This window comes from Paroedura picta, chromosome 8 (genome assembly GCF_049243985.1).
Source record: "Paroedura picta isolate Pp20150507F chromosome 8, Ppicta_v3.0, whole genome shotgun sequence".
Lineage (NCBI taxonomy): Eukaryota > Metazoa > Chordata > Lepidosauria > Squamata > Gekkonidae > Paroedura > Paroedura picta.
Genome location: NC_135376.1, coordinates 47285181 through 47312777, shown reverse-complemented (window position 1 = coordinate 47312777; position 27597 = coordinate 47285181). Strand labels below are relative to the sequence as shown.

General features: G+C 42.2%; 1 protein-coding gene across 3 annotated transcripts; it reads left to right on the top strand.

The window, feature by feature from the left end:
• Positions 1-599: 599 nt before the first annotated feature.
• On the top strand, positions 600-27597 carry ITPRIP (inositol 1,4,5-trisphosphate receptor interacting protein). 3 transcript variants are annotated; one of them, XM_077349656.1, is made up of 2 exons: positions 600-1055; positions 24769-27597. In XM_077349656.1, exon 2 carries the CDS (start codon positions 24782-24784, stop codon positions 26429-26431), a length of 1650 nt encoding a protein of 549 aa, XP_077205771.1. In that variant the 5' UTR covers positions 600-1055; positions 24769-24781; the 3' UTR covers positions 26432-27597. The 3 variants fall into 3 exon arrangements, with proteins under 3 accessions (XP_077205771.1, XP_077205769.1, XP_077205770.1); XM_077349654.1 differs by having other exon boundaries at positions 601-1059; XM_077349655.1 differs by lacking the exon at positions 600-1055 and adding an exon at positions 21215-21645.

Genomic DNA, 27597 nt, shown 5'->3' with positions numbered 1-27597 from the left:
TTCATTGTGATAGTTTAATGTTTTTAATTTAACTACATTTAAATTATTTTACGTATGTATTTTGTTTTGTTGTAACTCACCCTGAGTTGACAGAGAGAGGTAGGAAATATATACAAACATAATCATCATCAGATATATAAACCTGGCCTAAGCAAGTCTGTCTCAGTTGGTAAGTTCCTGACCCAGAGCACTTTGCTTAAGCATAGATATCTTAGTCCATGCCTATCAATGGAGCAAGGTGCAGAATATGGCTGGGAAATACATATATAGGGTTTCACCAAACCGTTGAGAAAACCTGGCCTGACCTTACTATTTGTTCTGTTGTAAATTTAAAGATGGAAATCAAACACTCAGTAGCTGTGCAGAAAGGAATGTCATAATACATTTCCGTGCATAAGTCTCTGTAATTCCAATAGTATCTTAAAGATTAAGGAGTTATATCAAGATTAACGAATGATATTTACCCCCCCGGGGGGGTGGACAAATTCCTGACCTTCATCTTTAAAAACCAGCATCAGCCGGTAGCGTTGCTTGAACTGCATTGCATATGACTACAAAAAAAAACCCACGAGGAGCAAACTCCGGAAAGATGTTGCTTTCCCTCGGGTGTTGCTCAACGACAGTTGGGATTTAAGGGCGTCCAAGATTTTCTCAGCAAAGTTCTGCCTTACTGGAAATCCCGCCGGGGCAAGTTGCCTAACTTCCTCGAGCTGTTGTGCGTGAATCTGCAAAAGTGTGAGGGCTTCGGTCGGCCAGGCGATGAAGAGCAACTCCTGACATTCTTGTCCCTTTTGCCCTCCACCTTTAAAAGGGCCGGAGCTTCGGCGGAAAGTTGAGGGCGCGGGGTCCTTCCACAGAGTGTGCCGCCGACCTCCAGGAAATGAGTAAACTAGAGGGTGATGGTAGTAAGCGCCGTCGCTACAAGCCAGGCGGGTAGGATGCTAAGGAAAAAAGGCAGGCTCCTCTACTGAACTCTTCTTGCCTGCGGAGGAGGGGGAGAGCAGCGGGACCTGAGTTAACTATTCGAGGCCACGAAAAGTTTGTCGCAGGACGCAGTAAGTAAGTACCAGCGTCTCCATTCTGCCTTGGCGGATGCGGGTTTCTCGGGAGTGCCTGAACCTTGTCGCCAGCCCAAACTTTCTGAAACGGATTTGATGCAATGTTTGCTGCTGAGTGTGCTCTCCCTCCGTCTTCGGCTAGGAAGATACAAGCAGACCCTTCTCCTGTGCCGGCTTACCTGGGAGACTGGTACTGTCGGGAGCAAACATGGAGACCCCCTCCCCTTCCCCTATGCCAGGCTGTGGGGGTGGGATTAATATCATATTCTCCAGCGAGTCCCAGGGATTTTTTGTTCTCTTGACGGAGACGATTTTACAAATGATTTTCCAAAAGAGCAAGTTTTTGAGCTAGGGTAGGAATTGGGGGTTGGGGGACGACGAGGCCCAGTTTGAAGGAAGCCATGCTGAACTGCTTTCGCTTTAACTTGCTTGAGCGAGGGGGATGTACTTTTGTTAAAAAACAGAGGACGTCTTCCAAAAGGACTGGATGATCCAAGGAAAGGATTGCTTCTCATGAAGCTTTCAAAGTTTGCCTTTTGTTTCAGTTTTTGTATTGTGTAGTTTTTAAATCGTGCGAATTTTAACAATTGGCTTTTGCTATATATCTTTTGCTTAGCTATAAACCCTTTTGATTTCTGACTTAATTTTTCAAAGATGGACTTAAGGTCAGAGCTTTAAGCATTTTCTTTATTGTCAGTGCCACCTTCTAAGCACATGGACTTCAGCAAACTTGGAAAGGATTAATTCTGCTCAGGATGATCTGACAGAATGCCGGTTTCTTCATGAGTGCCATCTGTGATTTGCTACTTCTGAAAGTACAGTTGTTGTCATGTTTTTTTTTTTTTGCTTTAAATTGTATGGATGAAAAATAGAGGACTCAGAAGTTGTTCCTCAAACTAAACTCTCACTCAAACAAGCACATCGGTCCTCTACGAGGGCCAGAGCTTTTCCCATCCTGGCCCCCACCTGGTGGAACGAACTCCCTGAAGAGATCAGGGCCCTGCCTGAACTCCCAGGGGCTTTTTGCACGGCTTCAAAATCGCACAATGGTTGCTAATTGGAAACGCTATTGATTTGCCTTAACGCACGACGTCGTAGACAATCTGCAACACTCCTGAAACCGATCAGCAAAAAGCGCTTCGTTGTAGCGCTTTCAGGGGAATCCCAAAAAGTGGATTCACCCTCCGGAAAGCGCTACACTCTTGCAAACAATCTGTAACACTAGCGATAAAGACCTGTGCGTTACCATTGTTGCGGTTTCTTCAAAGTCCCTCCTCCTGAGCCTGTCCTCCAAACTTCCGGCGAAGCGATCGCCATTTTTTTTTCTCCGAGCGAGCGGGGATAAACGCACCAGCGAGCCTCTTTCTGTTTAGAGGCTTCCCTGGCTTCAGTCCTTTACCTTTAGTCACTAAGCACAAACCACATAAAAGCCCGTTTGCTGAAATAAAGTCCCTTTATTTTTTACACATTAATTCAGCCGAAAATCGGGCCGTGAGAGGGGGGGGGATTTTTTTTTTATCACTCGAGGCAGCGTGGCAACGATCATACGATCAAACGACAGCTCACATTAGGCAGCTGGATGGGTCTCTCCGTTGCAACGAATCTACCTAGATTCGTTGCTATGGGTCTGTTTTTTTTTTTTTTAAACCTTTCTTAAAGGGAAAGGGGCTGTTTGGGAGCATGCTAACGGCTGCCCATTGGCTGCTTGACGGCCAGGGGCGGGACGAGCTTGGCAATAGCGCTTCCTTTCTAGCGATTTCTGCCGAGACCGGAAGCCTGTGGGAAACGCTAAAAAACGCAACTGATTCCACTACAAAGGCAGGTATGCATAACGACGAATTCCACTATTTTAAATGGCGATTTTTCATTCCGCAAACAATTTGCAACAAAGATCCCCGTGCGTAAAGGCCCCCACAGTTCCGCAGGGCCTGCAAAAGGGAGCTCCTCCACCAGGCATTTGCCTGAGACCGACCACAGGTCGTCCCCCCTCCCAACCTCTGACATCCCCTCCATGGCCTGAAGCAGCTGACCTCTCTAGGGGAGTTAGCTTGTTATGTTGTTATTGTTGGGATCACTGAAGTTGTTTAGAACTACTGTTGGGTTGTTATTGTTGTATATTGACTGTGTTTGTTTATTTATTTATCTGGATTTTTATTTGTATGTTGACTCGTTCCATGTATCCCCCTATGATGTTGTATGTAAACCATCCTAAGCCATATGGAAAGGCGGTATAGAAATCAAATCAAATAAATAAATAAAAATCTGTCCCTATATTATGTAGACTGTTTACATGAAATCATGATTGTCTGAACACCCATCATATATATGCTTATTGTGAGACCCTGGTCTCTGGAAGTCTTGGACCAGTACTTGTATTATCTTGAGCAATCTTTTGATATTTCTGATAGTTAAGGATGATGCATGCTGCAGATGCACCACTGTTTCCTCATATAGTAAACAGAATGTTTCAAAATATTCAAATATCCCGGGTGTAGTGTCAAAAGACTTTGCTGTACAAATGCAAAGGGATTTTATTCGCGCTTAGGGTTTCAGGTAACTTTGGTTTCATGACAACCATCTCTTCGAGGTTTTCTGTTCAGCTATTGAAAGCTAAACATGAAGATTCTTGTTTTATTTGAATCTTTTGATTAATTTTTAAAGACTTCACAAGATGTGGAAATCAGATTTGCCTATCTTTAGATGCTGAACTAGCAGAGACTTCTAAAGTAAATATTTTTATACTGGAACATGCGCCAAATTACATTACTAACAGATACTTTAATAAATGTATGAGAGCTGGCGTAGCATACTGATTGAGCTGCAGATCAGAAAGTCCTTGATTTGAGCGGTGACTTAACCATGAACTTACCACATGGTTTGAGGCAGGGGTAGTCAAACTGCGGTCCTCCAGATGTCCATGGACTACAATTCCCATGAGCTCCTGCCAGCATTTGCTCATGGGAATTGTAGTCCATGGACATTTGGAGGGCCACAGTTTGACTACCCCTGGTCTGAGGTATGCTATCTCACAACTTTGGCCCTACACCCACTACAACATATAGCAGTGATAGTGCTGACTTCCCTTTAACTTGTTGTAATTCTTGTAACAGCTTGGTATGTGATGTGTTTTGAACACACAAAAGTAATAAATACTATTATGTCCACTTACTAACCTTTAAAAGCAGGATCAGCCCATTTGTATGGGAGATCACTAAGGATTCTAGGGGTGCTACACAGAGGCAGGCAATGGCAAACCACCTCTGAGCATCTCTTGTCTTGAACCGCTACAGCAGCTTAGAGCGGAAGCAAGTTAATCTGTTCGACATACGTTAAATATGCCTACATGGATATGTCATGTAAGATATGCTTCTATTTTTGTAAGTAAAATTTCTTTCTATTGTTATCACTGGGGTCAGATTGTCTTTGTAAATTGTTTGAACATTATTTTCCCCTTCACCAGGAAACATGACTGGGGATAATGTGTAAAGCTTTTGTGCTTCCAAGGCAAATGATTTTTATTTTTACATTACACCCAGTAAGTTCAGCATGAAAGGACATTGCTCCCTGTTATTTGTCCTTTGTATGTGCCAGAAGAGTCAATCCTGTGGCTTCTCCCCATCAGCCCTCAAGACTCTGGTTAATGTTGATGTAGGAGGAGAATGAGTGTGGGCTTCCTTCATTTATCCAATAGTGCAGGAAGGACAGGCACTGCTCTGGCTTCCATACCTTCAGAGGAACATAAGAACCCCAGCGTAAAAGTTTGCATCTATTTAAAGATATAGCTTATTTGCTTAGGGTGGAGCTTATGAGAGTCTTTCTCTGGAACCAAAAGTTTAATACAGATGCTCTAGCTAATTCCTGTGAGGGTGATCTCAACTGGGATGCTTCATAGGAACTGCATTTACCACTCAATAACCTGAACATGGGGAACTATTATCAACTGACATGCAAAAAAAAAAAAAAGGCACAATGAGAATGAGCATCAACACAGCAATGAATTATAATGGTGGAATTACAGTGACAACGTAATTTTCAGTGCATGGAGTTTCTGTGCATTTTCCTTAGCTATCATGGCCACCTTTCTGTGCTGCATCTTGGATGGTTTTTGTCCAGAAAAAAATCTGATGGTACAGTAAGTAAAAATGATGGCTCTGCGGGTTTGAAAGGAGTAAAATGTGCATCTTTCATTCTTGCTGGCATTGTAGCCCATTTGGACAGCACCCTTTCCAGAAAGATTGGCACAAAGCAGGGGGAAACTTGTATAGTGGACTATCATCATGACATCAAATGTAGGGTCCAGAAAACACCATTCCACATTGAAAGCCAAGATAGAACAAAACAGCCAAAGACACTAAGTTGTACCAGAGTTGCAGTAAAAATGTGCAAAACTTAATCTGCTCATATTGAGACACAGAGTATGTGAGGGCTGAGGGAACAACTTATGTAGTTCATGAAAAGGAAAGGAGCAATGTTGGTGTGAAACATGTGTACACCCTAGAGTAACAAGCTGCCTTGTTAAGGAGATATACAGTTAATTCTTGTGCCTCCAAAATTTTGAAGAGACCTTGAATTTCCTTTGAGTTAGGGCAGGCTTTCTCAACCAGGGCTTTGTGAAACCCTAGGGTTTGTTGATGGCCCTGGAAGGGTTTCACAAATGGGTGTGAGTTAATTGATATTTAATGTATTTTTAAAATTTGTTATTCATTGGTTGATAGGACCATACATGTTGACCCAGTGATGGGCCTGGATGGGGTGGGAAGGGGAGGGGCCCCAAGTGAGTGTGCACACAGCTATGTTTCCCAGCCATATCCTACACGATCGCGCCATTTCTGGAGTTTCTCAAAGCCTGATGAATTTTTCAGGGGTTTCTCATTAGTAAAAAAGTTGAGGAAGGCTGAATTAGGGACTCTTGCATATTCTGGCCAAGAAAGAAGGCTACAAGGGCAGTTAGCTGAAACAATAAGCAGGAGATTTGAATTACAGCTGCAAGAGGGAATTTACTTGTTGGAATACCATCTTGCGATATTTTGTGGAATACCTGGCCAGAGCTAAGTCTCTTTTTCCTTATCAGACCTCTCCATGTTTCTTTCTGTCCCTCCAAACATGCCAGGCAAAGATGATGTTTGGCTCTGCTATTATACCACTTAATGCCTTCTGTGAAGAGCCTCTTCTGGTGCAGAGCGGTAAGGCAGTGACATGCTGTTTGAAGCTCTGCCCATGAGGCTGGGAGTTCAATCCCAGCAACCGGCTCAAGGTTGACTCAGCCTTCCATCCTTCCGAGGTTGGTAAAATGAGTACCCAGCTTGCTAGGGGGTAAATGATAATGACTGGGGAAGGCACTGGCAAACCACCCCGTATTGAGTCTGCCAAGAAAATGCTAGAGGGCGTTACCTGAAGGGTCAGACATGACCCGGTGCTTGCACAGGGGATACCTTTAATGCCTTCTCTGTGAAACAACACAGTCATTGCCATGTGCAAGTTCTGTTATTTCTGCAGTTTATTAACAGTAAAACTCTGCAAGCCTGTCCCTGTGTGGAAGCCCCCATTGTCAAATACACAGTTTTACCACAGCTAGCAAGTAAAAAGACTGAAGTGTTTGGAAAAACTATAAAAGAATGATTAATAGTAAAAAACAAAAGGAGTTGATCATTTTGGTGACCAAAGATAAATGAAAGATTTTTTTTTAATTCCTAAGCAGTAACTGGTATCCCCCCTTCTTTATCTCCTATCCTTATAATCTACAAAATAATTTTAACACTTTTAAAGTGTTTGTGTGTCTTTAAATCACAGAGTCACAATTTCTACTCAAGTGCTTATTTTTCAGTTCAGATTTAATAGCTGGCTGTTTCTAGAAGGTGGAAATTGCCATTTTAGGAGCTCTAGGTAGGAATTGGCACAGCTGGGTGTAGAATGGGTAGGAATTCCACCTTGTATGTGGATTCCTGGCCCTGTCAGTGTCAGCTCAGCTGAATAAGTAAAACTCCCTGACCACATTTTTAGCTAAGCAGCAGTATGTGAGGCAAATGACTAAGAACTGAGTAGTATCAAAACCGAGGTACATATCCAAGATATTAGGGGAATTGAAAGATTTTTTAATGAGAGTTGTTCCACTACAAGTGTGTATAAAATGTTTATCAGGTTACTCTCAACAAGTGATGAACCTGGGACACTTCAAAATCAATAAAATGTAACAAGGGTCTATTTATTTTGTCACCTCAATTCTGAGCCTTTTAAAAGACAGTAGTATATTAATTTCCTCTGTAGCCCTGAATACTAGAGGCATTTCTATAAACATTTTTGAGAACAAAAGGCTAAAATTATAACAAAGAAATACATTAAACCATGATGGCAAAGTAGGATTTAGTAAGTTCTTCTTTTTATTTACTTTATTTAAATTTAGATTGAACATACAGAGACCCTACCAGAAACTGGACATTAGCTGAGAGTGTTTTAAAACTCCCAGCCTGGAGTTTTATGGCCTAGATTTTCCCATACTGTATCATAAAGTTACTTGTTTTAAAAGTAGTTCTTTCTATCCTTTCTTGGTTGAAATAGGTGTTCCTTTGCCATGAAAGATTGTTTATGAAAGATTTCTTGGCAGGTAATTCCTGTCTGTCTTGCTCAAAGCTGTGAGTTGAATCACTTGTCATTTTCCTTTAGTTACCTGGTGGGAAAACCTGGGGTGATCTTTATTTTTACTGTTGTCAGCAGTCAGTCTTGTTCAACCAGTTCCCTAATTATGTTGGTGCAATCTTCTGAATTTCACCTTAATTATGAAGAAGAGTTGGTTTTTATACCCCACCTTTCACTACCAGAAGGAGTCTCAATGTGCCTTACAATCGCCTTCCCTTCCTCTCCCCACAACAGACCTCTTATGAAGTAAGTGGGACTGAGCGAGTTCTGACAGATATGCTCTGTGAAAACAGCACTATCAGGACTGTGATAAGCACAAGATCACCCAGCTGGTTTCATGTGGAGGAGCAGGGAACACAACTATGGGTCTGGCGGAAGAGTACCATTTTGTAGGCCTTACAGAACTTCACTAGTGGAAATAGTTCAGCAGGGATGTAATGCAATAGAGTTTATCCTCCAAAGCTGTCATTTTCTCCAGTGGAACTGATGTCTGGAGATCTATTGTAATTCCAGGTTGGTAATCCTAGTATAAATGCAGCAATACAATCGCAAAACTTCAAGATTCCGTTTCTGCAGAAGCCATGCTGTTTGGATTAACAATACAAAGCCTTATATAGGTCTGGCGAAATCATAGAATAATAGAGTTGTAAGGGACCTCTTGGGTCATCTAGTCCAACCTCCTGTATCACATTTAGCCTGTGTAAACAAGCAATGTTTCTATCTTCAATGGAAAGGGCCCTTGCAGAATAACAAAGAATGGATTTAATGCTTGTATGTTCCATGCATGACAATTTCACTACTGTTGCCTATAGTTCTGGCTTCCTGGAGATAGATGCTGCCTTAAGAACATGGAGTTTGGGGTGGAGAGAGGGAATACAGAAGGGCTGTGACACCAAACAGCAGGGTGACCCAATTATTTTCAGTCTGTGGGCACCTTTGGAATTCTGACAGAGGGTGGTGAGTGCAATCACAAAATGGATGCTATGGGGGAGCTGAGCCAATCGCAATATCAGGGAGTAAGGTTATGCATAACTCTGATTGTTGGTGTGACATTTTGCTTCTTTTTTGAGACCTGTTGTATGTAGCATTTGTAATGCCCCCTCTTTGTAATGTTCTGAGATGTGTTTTATGCCTTCATGAACGTGGTGTAGTGATTAAGACCAGGGTTCTCTAGCAATGCTTGTCTCCATTTGGGACCTGGGGATCCCATGGAATTACAACTGGTCTTCAGATAAAAGTGATCAGTTCCCCTGGAAAAAAGTGGCTACTTTAAAGGCTAGATTCCATAGCATTACACTGCCCTGAGATCCGTCCCTGCCCCAAATCCATCCACTCTCAGCTCCACCCCAAAGTCTCCAGGTATTTCCCAACTCAGAGCTGGTAATTGTATCCAGAGAACTGGGCTTGATTCACCATTTCTCCACATGCAGCCAGCTGGATGACCTTGGGCTCATCACAGTTCTCTTAGAGCTGTTCTCACAGAGCAGTTCTGTTAGATGTCTCAGCCCCACGTACCTCACAGTATGTCTGTTGTGGGGAGAGGAAAGGAAGGTGATTGTAAGATACTTCGAGACTCCTGGTAGTGAAAGGTGGAGTATAAAAACAATTCTTCTTTTCTAGTTATTTTCTCTGCCACCAAAAGCTCGTTTTTAGTTAAACTCCAAAATAATAGGATGGCTTAATTATATTTGGTAGAATGACATAATGGTCAGTGCATGGAGGTTGAAGAAGGTCCTTTATTCTAAATAAAACAGCTGCTTTCTGTTAAATTTAGACGTATAACAGCATAAGGGTTTTAGTAACATTCATAAACATAATGGTTTCGGAGAGCTACATTTCTCTTACTCTCAACAGCACCTCACTCAATCTCTTCACTCATCTCCTTCCTCTCTCACACAGAAAACCTCTGAACAAACCAGTGAATTCTGCCCCCTAAGGCAGGGGTAGTCAACCTGTGGTCCTCCAGATGTCCATGGACTACAATTCCCATGAGCCCCTGCCAGTGTTTGATGGCAGGGGCTCATGAGAATTGTAGTCCATGGACATCTGGAGGACCACAGGTTGACTACCCCTGCCCTAAGGTACAGCTACCACCCACTCACCCATCCTCTTCTTTCTTACTCTATAGGCCTACATTGTAAACTACTGCAACACACACATAAAACCCCCACATTAATTAAATCAGAAATAAACACAGACCTAGCAAAACATGACAGTAGGTCTTCAACGTTTCTGCGGAATCTCTATTTAACAGGATGCCTTTAAAAATTAATGTATTGTTTTAACATTTTCTTACAGAATAGAATAATAGAATCATAGATTTGGAAGGGGCCATACAGGCCATCTAATCCAACCCCTTTCAATGCAGGATCATCCTAAAGCTTCCATGATAAGTATCTGTCCAGTCACAACTTGAAGATTGCTAGTGAGGAGGCACTCACCACCACCTTAGGCAGTTGATTCCACTGCTGAACTACTCTGACTGTGGGGGGGGAGGGGGGAAATCCTGCTAACCGGTACTCTTCTTCATGTAGTTTAAACCCATTACTACAGGTCCTATCCTTTACTGCCAACAGGAACCTTTCCCTGCCCTCCTCCAAGTTATAACCAATCAAATGATGTTCTGCATAGTGCAGGGGGTTGGACTAGATAACCCAGGAGATCCCTTCCAACTCTATTATTCTATGACTAGGGGCAAAGCCCATTGTATGAAGAAATACAATGGGCGCTAGCATGCCCCTGGGGTACTTGCTGCCCTCCTGGATGGGCCCCCACCCCCCGATGGCAGCGGGCCGGCCACCCTCCCCCCGAGTCCCAGGGCCCTTGGAGTGGGGCCCAGGTGGGCCAGACAGCGTCCCCGCAGCGTGGGTTCCCCTCTGCACGGACTTACTTGATCCATGGGGTTGCTGCTCTGGGTGGGGGAGGCTGACCGGCGTGAAGTTGTTGCTGGCTGGTGCGGCAGCAGCGGCCCTGGCGCCAGATCCGCGACTGCTGGGTCCTCCTTTCCCCGCAGGGAGCCCGCGGCAGCCGCGCGCAGCGGGGCTGGTGGGGGCTCCCTGGCCGGCGGCCTGACGCGGCGGAGGCGCTTCGCATCTCCCGACATGTCAGGCCGCCAGCAAGGGAGCACCTCCCGACGCGTCAGGCCGCCAGCAGCTCCGCGCGGCTCGCAGTTGCTCCCTTGTCAGCAGGGCGGGAATCGGCCGGGCTAATCGGCAAGTGCTTTGTGCCTGCCGATTGGCCTGGCCGATGGTCTGTCCGGAGGAAGAGGCCAATCAGCACCCTTCCTCATCCCAGACAGAGCCCGCCCTAACTCCTCCCCCTAAGCCCTTACGGCTTTATTTAGTTTGCGGCGCCTGCGGCGCCACGGGCTGTGTTAAGATTGTAAATACTTAAGTACAGCAATCATATCTCCTCTCAACCACCTGTTCTCCAGGCTGAACATTCCCAAATCCCTCAACCTAGCGCCCTAGGATACTAGCGCCATACCTGTCCCCTGACCACTTGGCTACAGTGATCCATGCAATGGTCACTTCCAGACTAGATACTGCAACTAACTGCACGGGCTTACTCTTGTCCCTGACCTGGAAATTGCAGGTGGTACAGAACACGGCTGCGAGGGTCCTCACTAGGAAACCTTGGAGGACCCATATTGAAGTGAAGCCTCCAGTACTACACACAGTATTCCAGGTGCAGTCTGACCAATCCAATCTGTGTAATGGTGGTACAAGCAAGAAAGTCTAAGAATGTATCTCTGCAAAGTTTTTAAGATGGGACATCTGTATATGTAGGGAATATTCACTTCAGTCCTGTCTTTTTTTTTTCAGCCATAAAATGGCTGCTTCTTATATATGTTGCTGAAAGTGGCAAAAATGACTTGTGTGACAAAAGCTAATTAGACAAATGTCTTACTGAAGAAACTGGGGTGGCTCCAGGAGCAAATTATTTGGTTTGTATAAAAATATTTTGACCCGTTGATCAAGAAACACATTACGCTTTGCAGTGCTCCTACAAACTACCGTTTATTTGGAGGTCATTGTGTACCACCTGCCCAACCCAGTTTTCCACTTGAGCAAAGTATTGTGGTCCTGTTGAAATGCTGTAAAAATCCACTGCCTAAGAACATTTTAAAGTTGCTGGTAAGAGTCGACCTGGTCTGAAAAATAAGACAAAGCAAAAATATATATAATTAATGTTTACATAAGCTGAAAATGTAAGTGCATGTGACAGTTTTTCACAGACACATCACCTACATACATGAAGCTACCTGCCTTATGCTGAATCTGTCTACTCTGACTGGCAGTGTCTCAGGTCACCTACTACCTGATGTTTTTAACTGGAGATGTTTTACCATTAAACCAGAGCTTCTCCCCTACTATCAGGCAACATAAATCATTTTGAGAAGTTTTTCCTTGCAACCAGGGAAAGTATTAGTACATAATGACCATATGTCCCTATAGCAAAACAAAGAAGAGCATTTTATTTTCCTTACCTGTAGCCCTGTTCATAAATTCCAGTGTTGGGCTTTGTAGCACAACATTCTGGATGTTTATCTAAAAGTTAACGAGCAGGAAATTACTTTGAATTTGAAAGATGGGACATAAATCTTCCTTCAGCAATAATGCGATGCTGCTTCTGTTTAGCTATAGAGGAAATTTAACAGTATAACATTATGCAGGTTGCATTGTTTCTCTGAGAACAAAATCCCAGTTGACTCTATCTCAACATGCATTGCCAGGCATAAAGCTTTGGTAAGGAAAAGGCCACTTTGAACTCCATACAGGAAGAACGTCAGGATTTCCAGTAAAATTATTTATTCATTTGAAAGGGAGATCCTTTTCCAAACGTTCTCAGCACACATGCTGGAAAGGATAACCAAAGTGGACCGCATGACTGACCCCTCTGGCACTGCACGACCAAAAGCAGGATGCTCCTGGCGTTTGTGACAGGCAACAGCTGTTTGCCTCACGGCTTTCTCATTCGGGTTTCCAAAAATGTTACATGGCATGGCTCATCATATCTGTAGTGATCTATTCCAAAATGATGTCTCAGCTTTCAAGAGGATATATTAACCAGAAAGGGGACAGTAAGAAAAGAGGTTTTTTCCTCTTCTGTCCTCTCACTGTTATAATTTGTAACACTAAGACCGTTTATGCACTGGAGGCTTCATGCCGGGCTGCAGGCTGGAGTTTTAGTCGTGGCAGGTTGCTCTACCTCTTCCTGCACCCACACGGTGGAGCATTTGGCCTGGTGCACCTCATCCAGCCCCGATTGTGCTCCTGCACGGGAGCTGGGGCAGTAAAGTTCCCAGTGCATAATCGGTCTAAGAAATAACCATAACCTGTTGAAGCAGAAAGAGGGCTTTTATACCCCTCTTTTCTCTACCTTAAGGAGTCTCAAAGTGATTTGTGATCTCCTTCCCTTCCCTTCCCAACAACAGTTGCCTTCTGACGCAGGTGGGGCTGACAGAACTGTGCTGGCGCAAGGTCACCCAGTAGGTTCCATGTGGAAGAGTGAAGAATCAAACCTGGTTCTCCAGATTAGAATCCACCACTTTTAACTACTACATTATGCTGAATATGGGACTGCTATTAAAGTCACAGGAGCAGTCAGGCCAGGGAAGGAAGTGTGTGAATCATAAACATGACAGTAAAGAACTTTCAGTTCTTCCTATTTCATGTATAAGCAAACAATGATCTAGAAAATATGCTAGGAAACTAGGAGGATGTAACTGACAAACAGAAGTACAAGAAATGTAGAGACAGTATTTGTTCCCTTGAAAGCCAGTGGAACAAACTAGATGTCATTGTGGCCGTGAGTGAGAGCCATGGATGCCAACACCATTTTACAAAACAATTTGGCCATTAAAAAAAATGCCACATGGGCCCAATCCCATAATATGGTGAGACTATGAGATCTCATGTTCCCCTCAACCCTGTGTGCCCACTGGCACCATTGTTTGGATATGTGAAAAGATGCACGGGGAGAGCAAGATTGCGTAGTCCTGCTGTACCATCCTTACAGTACTTTTAAGTGGCTAAATTCTTCTCAAAAATGCCATTGGTGTCCATGACTCAAACCTATGGACACCGTAAAGTTACAAAATGCCCTAATGTATTATCTCTGCCCCCTCGTTCTTGTAGTAAGCCTTAGATCATTCCTTCTCGAAGAGTATTACATTTGAATAATTTCCAACAAGAGCAAGGATTGAACTAGGTGATCTGTTAGGTCTTTTCCATTGCTGATACTATTTACTTTCTACAGCTTGAGCACTAAAATTAATTGAAGATGGTGTACGAGTAACACCATTAATTGATGGATGCTATAAAGTAACAAAACAATGATGCATTTATCCTTAGCAGCATATACAATAGTAGTAATGGGGACAAGGAATAGCATTAATATCCTCAGGACCATTCCATACAGGGGGGGAAAAACACCTTATGCCAGCATAATAGCATAATGCTAAACAAAAAAAAATGCCTCCTGGAATTCCTCACTTGCTGGCCCCTCTGCTGCCATCTCGCGCTTCCTGGCATTTCACATGCCTGCTCGAAATGGCGAAAGAGGGGAACGCGCTAGATACTCTCCTCTCTTCCGCCTGTAAATCAAGACAGGCGGCCAATCACCTTTCTCACTTTTTTAAAGGGATAGTGATGCCTGCTATTTTTTTTTAATGAGACTTATTTGTTTAAACGCATATGCATTCATGTATGCATAGGGTTCCTTTCACTGCAATCCCTCTTCCAATCTGGAGCCTTGAAGCTTTAAAAAAAAAATGGAGAAAGGGCGATTTGCTTGTTTGTTTGATGGGAAGAGGCATTCTTTATGGGTAAACTGGTGGTAAAAGTTTATTTTGTGCGCTGCCTGGGCGATTGTGTGTCTATTTGTTGCTCCAGGCAGGTTTTTTTTTTAAAGAAAGCTCTTAAGATCTTAAGAGTTTAAGGGTGAAGAGAGAGGGAGGCAGCCTCAAGGGCGGGCACTGGAGCTGGAAATCTCGCTACTTCAACCACTTTGGTAATGCATGTGTCTTGTGCGAGTGTCTTGATGGCTGCTCTCATCCTGCTAGCGCTACATGGCAGGGTAATCCAGTTTTGCGGATTCTTTTGCAAGCACTTTAAATGTAGGATGTAGCTTCCAGTTTGCAGATGTAACGCTGGATGTTTATGACGTCGTACAAAACGCCAAAAATATGGTGTTTTCAAAGGGTAAATTCTCACTTTTTAAATCGGGTGCAGAATGGCCCTCATTATCAGCAAAACTGCTCCTCTGTTGGTCTAACGACAGATAAAGCACTTCCATCAGCAGAAGGAGGGATTTTTTGGGGGGAGGGGTGCTATTTCTGCTACACACGTGTGCATATTCCAGATCCTCACTTAATGTTCCTCTTTGTTCTTGAGGGTCCTGTGATCTCCAGAGGCAGAGTTTCAGAGGACTGCAGCAGGAGGAAGGAAATCCATTCAACAGGCTTTACTCCACTTACTAGTACTACAGATGGGCAGAGACCAGGAAAATGTGATTCATTTCAGTTCTTAGTTCATGGCATGCCTAGTTTATGAGCCATAGGTTTAACACTCTGCCCTCTGAAATAATGACAGGGAGATTTCTCAATATTCCCTATTCAAATAGATGCTGCCTTTGTAACCAACATGCTAAAGAATCTGTTTTACATATTCTGTTACACTATTCACTATATGGAAATATTAGGGCCAAATTCTTCCATTTGCTCCTAATTAGGAAAGAGGTAGCTTCTAACAAATACAAGAGCCTTCTGATACTAAAAAGTCAGAATCCTGATTTAATAGAGTCTTAGGCTTCTTGCAACAAACAATTAGAATACGAACGGCTTATGTTTAATTTGGTATATATTTCCAGTCAATAAAGGTGCTGCTATTGTTGTTATGAGCCACAACCCTTCATAAAATGAGGTTTGTGATGCAGTAGAATTTCCTCTCCCTAACATGCTGTAGACACCAAACTCATCTGGGGAATACAGCTGATCCTCCTCTACCTGCCCTCTAAGTTCGGTGAGGATTAGATTTATGGAGTCCAAGTTCCAACTCCCAAAGGTACCCCTTTCTGGCAAAATGATGGGCACAGGTTCAAAGGTCCAGAAGTTTAGAGAGAGCATCTTGTGCAAATTAGAGCCATCAAATTTGCAAGAGATCTCTCCCTGAGGGTCTCTACATTGCCTCCATGTTATGTGCATATTGGATTTTAGGGGTCATGATCCTCAAAGAAAATGCCCCCACGAAAGTGTTTATGAGGAAAATATCAGGTGTAGGTTTAAAAGTATATAGAACTCTTGCAAACTTCACACACCAAATACATAGGGAAATTACACCCTGCCGCCTGCTTTGCTGTTTGGGAAACACATTTTGATTGAACAAAAAATGATCTGTCTGGAAATGTAGCCATTTACGAACAACCATAGATTGCTTGAAAGTTTGTGAAAAGTTCATGACAGTTGATCTGCCATGAACTTCAGGTAGTGAACCATGAACTGTTCATCATTTGTCATTAGTTCATTAGCTGGTTTGTGCCCATCCCTAATTACTACTTTTGAGCTAAAGTCATGTTAAAGTGGGTATTGTTAGTATTAATAAAGACTATGAAATAGTCAATTGTATTTCTTTGTTGTTTTGATTCTCTGCCCTAATCTTTTAAAACTCATCATATTTTATAAATTATTTCATAATAGCAAGGATTACTTGATGAATTTTCTAATCATGTATAGCACAGGCTTTAAAGAGCTAGTAAATTTTATTAAAGCACTTGACATATAATTTCTCCCTCATCCCCCTGTAGTTTGCATGCTATCATATTTTTGAGGTTATAAAATGATTTGTCAAAGTACTAGTCCTGTTTCTAGAGAAAAAAAAAACTCTTTGTACTAATTTCCATCCTAGCCCTTGTGCCAGCCTCCCTTCACATCTTTAATTGGGAATAATTGGGAATTTTGTTATTTCAAAAGTTGTCACCAAGACTCCTTTCTTTTGTCTTTTGGAGATGCTCTCCTATTTTTCCAGCTCTTTCCAGTTTTGTTTTGTTTTTTAACTTTCTCTTAGTCTTCCTTGCAGGTTTTATGCACTACAGAAAATTCAGCATAAAAATGTTCTGGTTGACGCTGCATTTTTACTACAATTCACCGCTTTGAAGTAACATAGGAAAATCCTGTGTTTCTGGTGAAAGATCAAAATGTGCTCTTTCCGCAGGATCTCTTGCGTAGCTTAGCTCTGCTTCACCTATGTTTGAGCTTCCTGCCAACTTTGTGCTTCCCAAAGTGATGTTTGTTAGTGACTTCATGGATGGAATGAAAAGAGAACAGAAATAAGGAGAACACTGCTGAATGGCGTTAGATAATCCTTAAGAGCTTCTTTTCCTGTTTTCTGTTTGGTATCTCAGTGAAAACCATTTAATCACTGGATAACAGAAGCCAGATCAGCACCCCTAAGGCGGTCTCTGTGCTCAAAGCTGCTATTTCTCTGTGTGCAACACACAGCAGATAATTAATTAGATGTACAAAGTGTGAGTTGTTGCTGCCTTGTTCTGAATTGATGCTGTAACCCAACTAGCATGCATGGACAGGGTAGGAAAGCATTTATGAATATTAAAAATGGCTTTTGTGTGTGTCATCACTGGGACTATGATTAATTGGCATATAATCACACATATGCAAGGAAAGCAGCCACGCCTTTTACCCCCAGGGTTGCGAATAAGGCACCAGCATGGCCTGTCCTATTACAGCTTCTCACTGAAATCGCAAATCTTCAAGGCAGAACCTCTCACCGTATTTCAATACACTCCCATGTGCAGCTTCTTCAATTTGTGCACAATTCAGATTTCTTTTAATATGCTGATTTGGAGGCTGTGCTGCTCTGACACGATCCATAGTCAGGACTTTCTGCATATTTATTGGTCATACATCAACAATGAATAACAAGCCATGGTTCTAGAGACTTGGGTGAAAATCCACATGAGGACTTATTTGATCATTGTTGCTCTTCACTTTCATGTGAAAGTGGATTTACCATGGTAATTCCACATCACAATACTGCATAATATCCAGCATTTTGTTTCTGCATAGATTGGAGAAGGTATATTTTAATTACAGATGGGTGGTGTTTGTCATATGCAGGTCGGAGCTGGCAAACCAGCTTTGTCCCTTTTCTCTCAAGTGGAAATGTGTGATACTTGCAGACCTGTTTGTTGTATGCAGCAAATATTAGATTATATGAAACATCCATATTTTACGTATAAATTACATAGCTTCAAAAGGTACATGAAGCATCTAAACACAGAGAATTAGTAACTGCTTTTCACTAGAATGGCAGTAGATGGAAAAGCCAAATAGTGGTTAAAGGCACAGCTTCATACAATAATGATAGGACAGGAGTCAAGGCAGGGCAGCCAGAAAGTGTGGGAAACTGAGGTCATATGGAAACATGGTTCATGCAGAAAAGAAAGTTTGGTGCAGTCATTACGAGTAGCAGTGAATTCTCTTTTGACTAGAAGAGAAAATAGCACCATAATAGTCCATACTATTATAACGGTCTGGTTCTGCCCTTACATCTGGTAACAAATCGCCATAAGCAAACTCTTAAGAAATGGGTGGGATGTCTGAATAGAACCTGTGGGAAGAAAAGCCTTCCAGTTCTGCAGCCAAAACTGCTTACTTCAGCACTTGGAATACATTAAGCTGTACAGCAAATGTATTCCCATTTTATGACATCGAGGTGTTTTATTTGTTTTGGTTAGTTTGCACTACCTGGACTGGGAGCAGGAAAGACACCTTCTAAGGTCTAGGAATACATCCTTTATGAAAAGCAGATAGGTTAGTCCAAAGATACTTACAGTGTTCACTGCTCACATTCCCTTTGAATTTCAATCAATTAACTGAAAATATAAATGCTTTTTCTAAGAGCTATACAGCAGACACACCTACCACAAATCCAGTTAGCTTCTGCTGCTCTCAGCTGGGAGTCAATAAGGATGGAAAAGCTAGACAGATGAAAGTATCCACAGTCTTCACCATTACACTCTTAATTCTCATTCTTCCTCTACATATGCCATTTACTACATCAAAAGCAGGATGTTTTTTTTTCTTTTGTAATTCACCATTTCAAAACAGTCTCTGTGTGTTTGATTGGGACTGATACATCAGAACAGCCACATCCATTTAAGCATGCAAGGAAGGACACTTACAGTACTTTCAGAAGAGACCCTGTATGACACCAACCAGTATATTTTTTGCTCACTTCCACATTGAAGCCTCTTGCCAGTGTTACAGAACAAAAAACCAATCATGGACCGTGCTATCTTTGAACTTCATAACATACAGTTCTTAAAAGTACAGAGTCGGGGAGGGGGGACCCATTTGATGCACTAAATTAAGATCTCTTCCTGGTGGACAGAGGTAGTGGCTTGCAGGGTGACCTCTGGCTTATTTTTAAATTATTTCAATGGGATTTTTTAAAACAACTTTAATGGAACAGGGGCTTAGGGAAGAATGATTTCTTTTTTTTTTATGTATGCAGTCATTTCGTTTGGTTGCTTTCTGTCTGAAGTATTGCATAAACATGAATCTTTGCTGTCTCTCTTCTAGGCGAAAGAATCGCCTTCTCTTTGTTTTGAAGATGGTTTTGTGAGTTTGCTAGCCATTCATTAATTTCTCTTATTGTTCAGACCTCAAGACACCTCTCCTTAATTCCCTGCACTGTCTTCCTTTCCATTGCATTTTGCAGAAGCTTTTCTCACATTTCTGAACTGGCTTGCCCCACCCTATTTTTCAGTCCTTAACCTGCACACATGCACCCACACACAGAGCCTTCTGTGCTTTTTTCAACTCTACTCCCCTTAGCCACCTGCTTTCTTTTGTGGCAAGTAAGGGTGCTTTTTTGAGAAGGGCATTTCAGTACAAGAATACTCACTTGAATCACCTATACAGTTTGAAGCACTGCAATGGGAAATAGTAAAATTCTGTTTTCAGTTCTGAAAGTTGTGCATAATATACCCCTAATACTCATTAAATAGAAATATTACAACAATATAGAATAAACTTTTAAAAATCCATTGTGAACATACTGAATAATCTTATATAGTTAGAAGAATAAGAGGAGTTAGATGCCCCACTTTTCACTACCTGGAAGAGTCTCTAAGTGGCTTACAATTGCCTTCCCTTTTTCTCCCTAAAACAGACACCCTGTGAGGTTAGGGAAGCTGTGAGAGCTCTGAGAGAATCTGCTCTGGGAGAACATTTCTAATAGGACTGTGACTGGACCAAGGTCACCCATAATATGTGGTGAAGCAAACTCTGCTCTCCAGATTAGAAACTGCCACTCATAATCATTATATCATGCTGACTCTTGGCCAAATGCCTAATATGATGATCTCTTATCTCTTGGAGTGACAGTAGTTAATCTCAGTACCCTAGCAGAAATGTATTTATGTATTTATTTATTTGGATTTTTATACCACCCTTCCCTACGGCTCTAGGCGATTTACAGAAAACATTTTGGAACATTTACATGGAACAGTATCAGTATCAATATAACAATATAACAGCAATAATATACCAACTAGAACAGTATTTCAACAACAATAACTTTGACATTCCCTTGGTAGGTTCAACCTCTCAGTCTGGGGCAGGGAACCTGTAGATGTTATGGGTCAGTTGGCCTCAAGCAAATGCCTGGTGGAGGAGCTCCTTTTTGCAGGCCCTGCAGAATTGTGGAAGTTCCGGCAGGGCCCTGATCTCTTTGGGGGGCTCATTCCACCAGGTGGGGGCCAAGATTGAAAAGGCCCTGGCCCTTGTTGAGGTCCGATGTATGTCTTTAGGGCCAGGGATCCGCAACCAGTTGGAAGTGGCGGAGCATAGAGCTCTTCTGGGGGTATAGGCAGGGAGGCGGTCTCTCAGGTACACTGGGCCCAGACCGCATATGGCCTTAAAGGTGATTGCCAAAACCTTAAGCTTAATCCAGAATTCAACTGGGAGCCAGCCAAGTTCTTGGAGTACCGGCCGGATATGAGATTTCCATGATGTCTTACTGAGAATCCTAGCCGCAGCGTTCTGCACCAGTCATGTAGTTTCAGGATCAAGGATAAGGGTGGGCCTGTGTAGAGCGAGTTGCAGAAGTCCAGTCTAGAGGTGACCATCGCATGGATCACTATGGCTAGGTGCTCTGGTTCCAAGGAGGGCACTAGTAGTTTGGCTTGACGGAGGTGGTAAAATGCCAGCCGTGCTACCTTTGTGACCTGGGCTTCCATTGTAAGGGAAGCATCCAGAATCACACTGATATGTCTACTTATGTGCTTCGCTACTTCATAGCACTTTTAAAACTCTTAAAACTGTATAGAAATATACAAAGATTTTTTCTGCAGTGCTGCGTCTATGAGGGCCCATACCTACTTGCATGTCATTACATTGTGCAGTAACGAACACATGTGCATAAACTGGGCCCAGCAGTGAGAACAGAAAGAAAAGAAGACATTGAGACTTAGTCTGTGACTTTACTGAATATACAGTATTTTTTTACTGTGAAACTGGGTGTCTATTATATACTGAGATAAGACAATACAGTAGCTCATAGTAAATCTCCCAGCAGCCTCCAAACCAACAGAAGAACTGGAATTGTGCTGTACCTATGAGGGGAGGAGAAACAATTCTACACACGCTCTATATTCTACACAGAGATAGTTGAACTCCTGGGAATGTTGAAGTCTCACAACTGTTTGCAGTAGACAAATTTATGAGGGGGACTGTATGATGAATTATAATTTAGGTGGGGAGGGTTTAATTCGTTACTCATAGTACACATCTGCACGCAATTTGTGCCTGAGTAGAAGAATACCTTGCTTTATTGTCATATCCTCTCTTGTTGCTGTGGTAACCAACTGACAGAATGGGGGTAACTGACAAATGAACAGAAGAGGCACTGACCATCTTAGGATCTCGGAGGTAAGAGAGAAGACTTATTAAAGAAGCACTCATGGGTGAAAGGCAGTATGCCATATTATTGGCACAAGCAAACGCAGGCTGCTTGTTACCGAGATCAAAATGCACCTTCACGCAGAATGTAGTTGCTATTCTTTTTTTCTAACAACTGCAAAGGAACAAATCATGGTCCCAATTGTATGGATACACAAAATACGTAACATTGCTAGAGAAGAAAAACCAGCATGTGTAGAGTTCAGTAGTCATGGATATGGAAAGGTGAAAAGAGCCTGCGTATTGATACCATAATACATAAGCTGTGGGAACCAGAGTAAGGTTAGGGATGCCAGTCTCCAAGTTATTTAGCATATGGTGTTTATAGTGTATCCAGATTTTAGGATTGTCTGGCATCCAGGCAAGGAGTGGTGGTTGGCCATTGCCTGCCTTCATGTCATGTTCCTTGGAGGAGTCTCAAATACTAGCCAGGGTCAACCCTGCTTGGCATCTGAGATCTGCCCAGATCAGGCTTGTTTGGGCTATCTTAGAGCACCCTCCAAGTGGGGACCTGGGAATCCCTTGGATTTATACCTCCTCTCCAGTCTACAGAGATCCGTTCCCCTGGATAAAATGGTTGTTTTGGAGGCTGGGCTTTATGACCCCACTTAGGTCCCTGGCCTCCCCCAATTCCATCTCAAAAATTTCCAGTAGTTTCCCAACCAGGATCTAGCCACCCTATTCCCCCCCCCCCGGTCCGCTACCAGTGGCCAAGGGGGACATAACAACCTTAAGTAAGGCATGTGTATGAATTTCCACAGAGAGTTCATGCAACTTCGTGGAATAGAATGTATAGTAAATCTCAAGTCTGTAATCCTTGGTCAATGTATGCAGTTTAATATGCTGGTGCTAAGTACGTGGCTTTATGCAGTTTTCTCAAGGAACAGGATGCACTTACTCATGCTTTGCATTCATTCCCGCATCTACAGGTCAAGCTGATTGCCTGTTCACTTTAATGGAATATGTGAGGGAACACGAAGCCTGTGTGTGCATAAATCACCAGGATGATATTAGTATAGGATTGTCCCAAATTGTATTCTAAGTTTTTCTTGTGATATTTTCATAAATGGTTACTTTGGTATTAAAGCACAAAAACCACTGTGAATATGTGTCTGGGATCCAAGTACATATGGAAGATGTTGCATTTCATTTTGTGCAGGAATCCGAAATGGATGGTACTGAGGGAATCATTGAATTCAATCTATCCATAGTTTTCTCCCCCTTTTATTGTGCCATGGAAAAGGCAGCACCAGAGTATCACCAGTTGCTCAGCATATCAAAAGTGGTACTGAAGCCAATGCAAATAGTTCTAATAAAAGTGAATTAGCTAATTACCCTTGATGCTCTGGAACTTTTCAGTTGGTGACACATTGTGGACAATCCACTTGATCAGTTGTGCAGCTCCCCTTTCTCTACAATTTAGGTCCTTTTGTTGAAGATTATTGAGACCCAGATTTCTATGGACGGTGTGTGCAAAATGCAAACTTTAAGCACATTGAAACTAGATTGTGAGATTTTTTTCCCTTGTGTTTTGAAGGCAAAGAGCTAGAGTTTATATGTGCATGTTCATCAGTGGCATGTGTGAATGATCCATCGTGGATCACTTGCCACAAATTCAGACTGTCATTTAACTTAAAAGGATAGTGTTTTTCAGTTTAGCTGGTTCACAAATTTGTACGTCAGTGATTAAATGATGTATGTGTGCCCCAGCACTTAGTAGGTGTGACAGCACTTCCAGCTGGAGGAGAAAATAGCTACATAAATTATTCTTTATCACAACTGATGAGTTTATTAAAATGCAACTGTGACTATAAAGATGGAATATTTTTAAAAAACAGTAAATATAAATACATTTGCCTTAATGTTTTGCATAATCACCTTTCCCCATGGCTCAAGATAACCTACAAATTCAAATTTAAAACATACAATAACATCTCCCAAATAACATCCCCCCTTTCCATAGCATCGCATTGTGTTTTGTACTACAGAAAAGAGATTAGTGGCAATTTTAGATGAATTTTGGATACCTTTTCACTTTTAATGTTATTTTTACACATTTGTGTAAAAACAGATACATTCGTATCTGTTTCCGTGTTCTTACATTTTTCCTTCCACTTTCCTTGGATGCCATTTCTGTCATCTTAGGAAAGCCCTTTTCACACTCTCATTTTTGGACATGTCATACCAGTTTTGGGCCCTGCAATTATACTTAGCTGAATGACTAATTTGTAGTATATAGAAATACTAACTTCAAGTTATTAAAAATATTACTTCAGTTAAGCCAATGCCTAGTTTTTGAAATTGCTTAAAGGCAGATATTTGTATCTCATTAGGTTAAAAGCTAGAAGCTAATCCCTTAGCAGCCATTTGTGAATGCAATTGATATACATCCTTCTTTGAACATACAGAACTAAATGCTGTCAGAGTAAGAATTACCATTTGCTTCTTCCTGGTACACTTATGTGGGCATAGCTAAATAACATAATCTAAAACATATTTCTCTACCTGCCATGGAAAAGGATCTTCCTATTGTTCCTCTAATAGGCTCTGTTGTGTCATGACATATACTAGGTTGCATAGAGAATTTTTTCCCAAATTGAATCCCCACATAACATTAACTGGAACCTTTTCTCTGATCCCAGAATTCACCATGATGCTATGCTGCATGCTAGGAGAGGAGTTTATATCACCTCTCACATTCTTTAAAAAGAGAATCCCTTTGATTGCTGCAGCCTGAGATCAGCAGTCATGTTAACAGTGAGATAATAAACTCTAACAGCAGTACAGATTACTTCCTGATAAACCAGGACTAATAAAGTAAAAGTTAGACTGGTATACTTTTGTACCACTTACTAAGGAAAGTTCCCTTTTACCTATACTAGTCTAAGAACATATTCTTGGAACATACAGACCCTTACATTATACTTCCTTACGAAAATACAAGTACTTTGGGAAATGTAAAGATCTTTTAGAACTAAGGCGGATTCCTAGATTTTTTTTTCTCCTCCAACCTAAGACTTTACTTAACTCTCTTGTATTCATGTTCTGATATAAGCAAGGCTGATCATATGCTTCTCTGCCTCTTTCTCACAGGACGGACTTTGCCATGCCAGCAGGAATCTTCAAGGTGTGCTTTGTAGTGATTGCAGCTGTTGTCAACCATCCACTCCTCTTCCCAAAGGAGAATGTCACAGTCCCTGAAAACACAGAGGAGATCATCCAGAAAATGAAAGAGCGAGAGGAGAGCCTGAGGCTAGAACAGCTTAAACTGGAGCAGGAGATGGCTTTGCAAGAGACTTTATGCAAGTCGTCAGATAAGGCCACTGAGTCAGAACAGCAGTACACCCATGATCCACTTTCTTGGAACTTCTGGACTGGCTTATCCTTAGTAGTTTTTCTGCTAATTGAGCTATGGAGGCAGGACTACCAAGAAGGAACATGGCAAGACTACAGCATTGAGGAAGATGAAAGTGCAGTTCTGGGAAAGGCATTCAAGGGGGTTGTCCTGCCAGATAAAGTCACATTGGCTAATTTCTATGATAGATGCATCCAGAGCGTGACCAGTGAAATTGCTAGGAACAGAGAGCTTGTGGAAGGATTTGCAGATGATTTACTGGAGGCTCTACGGAGTGTCTGTAACAGGGATGCCGACATGGAAGTAGAGGAATCCATAGGAGTCGGGAGCATGTATGAAAACTGGAGAGTTCAAAAACCCTTGGCCTGTGATTTTATTGTCCCTTTTTCTCCTCCAGAGCCATATTGTTTCAAATTAGAGACGTGGCTTTCAGGTGAATCTGTTCCGCCAGACAAACAAGGTTATGGTATGATAAAGATCTGCTGGGCAGATGAAAACTCAACAGGCTGCATATGTGACAAGACAAAGCTGGGGGAAGACCTATTGTGCCTCCTTCATAGCAAAATGAACCAGGCTAGGCACAACCACCATATGGAGGACCTCCTTTGCTACAAAGACACTCGATACCTTGATGGTGACCAAGTTATGACCTGGTTCCAGGTTGCACTTACCAAGGCATGGAACAAGATTTCACACAAATATGAATTCAATCTCACTTTCAGTCTCCTAGACTATCCTGGTGCCCTAAAAATAAAGTTCAGGTCTAGAAAGACCATTGCCTTCAACCTTACGCCTGTGGTCCAATTTATTGATTCGGATGTATACTTTATCTCCCATTTCCCATGTAGTGGACTGGCAGAGTGTTCTACATCCAGTATTCACTGGTTTCTCACATTTGCAGTGTATGAAAAAAGATACATCCAATTTGTTTCAAAAATTCTGCCTGCCAATTCCTGCCACCTTAGCTGTCTCCAGATTCTGTCCTTCCTTCATGAAAAGCAGTGCAGTCTGACAGGACCAAGCAGTCTTACAAACTACCACTTGAAAACAGTGATACTGCATTTGCTACAGACCCGTCCCAGTTCAGAATGGGCTTCTGAATTCCTGGAGTCCAGGCTGCAAGATGTACTCAAATTTTTGGAGAAAAGCTTACAAGAAAAGAGGCTTTACCATTTTTTCATCGGAAACACGAATCTGCCAGAGGAACTGGGTATCCCAGGCGTGTTCCAGAAGGCAGAACCTATGAACCTTTTCCGTCCCTTTGTATTGCAACGAAGCGCTTACAGAAAAACGATGGACACATTTCATGAGATGCTGAGAAATACAGCTGCTTTAATAAATGAGTACACTGTGCATGTCCCCATGGGAAGGACAACTCCACTAAACAAGGGACCACTGTAGGAAAGCAATTGTTCTTGGCCCCAAATCTTTGAAAACTACAACACAAGCAGATCTCGCCATTTATGGAAGACTGATACTAATGGTAGAGGTCTGCAAATGATTCCAAAGTTTCAAAAGTGCATAAGCACCATGTCTCTGTCCTACCAGTATTACTGGTTGATACAATACAGCTTTGAATGTTTTATCACTGAGTAGAATGTTTGCTGGGATAGTAAGAAACAAGAAGGAAGCCTCTGTCTGCATGGGGATTTGCTAGAAGGTGTGTGCTTTGTTTATGGTGGGAGTTATGGCATCTCTGCAAAAAAAGGTCCTTTCCAAGTGGTTCTCTTGGGACAAACATTTTGGGGTTCTTGACAGAAGGGTTTCAAGTCTATACCTTGCAAATGATCGAGCTTCCTTTGGATGACTTTGTGAAGGAATTCTTTAAATGAATGGTGAATTGTTACAAGAGTGCACCTCAATATCTGCAGAAGTCTATACAGAGAGGCAGCTTGGTATATTGGTTAAGAGTGGCAAACTCTAATCTGGAGAACTGGGTTTGATTCCCCACTCTTCCATATGAAACCTGCTGGGTGAGCTTGGGCCCCACCTACCTCAGTCAGAACTCTTCAGCCCCACCTACCTCAGAAGGTGTCTATTGTGGGGAGAGGAAGGGTGGGCAATTGTAAGCCACTTTGAGAGTCCTTTGGCTAGATAAAGTGGGATATAAAAATATATGCTTCTCTTTCTATGTACCGTTGCACTCAAAATCCATGAAATAGAATATCTATTCAGGTTTCTCTTAAATAATCTTATGTTGCTTATGCCTTTTTAAAGAGACTATAGAGGCAAAACTATTCTTTGACACAAAGAACTACCTGGTAACATTTTGGAAAAAGCATGAGTGGCATAAAGCATTCACTAGTCTGCTTAGAGGCTGCTGAGTTTACAGTGTGCTCCCCATCCTTCAGCCTATATTTACATGTTAGTTTTACAGGCAGACTATGGGAGAAAAACAAACTGTGTTTCATATTTCCTGTGAGGGACTAAATTTAGTGTGCTGAAATCACAAGAATGTGTGTCCCCGGTTCCACAAGGGATGACATCCTGGAGAGGAAGGCAAAAGTTCATATACTGGTGTCAAAGGAGGAAAGGGGAGCAAAATAAAAATTGCTTATTTTCAAGGA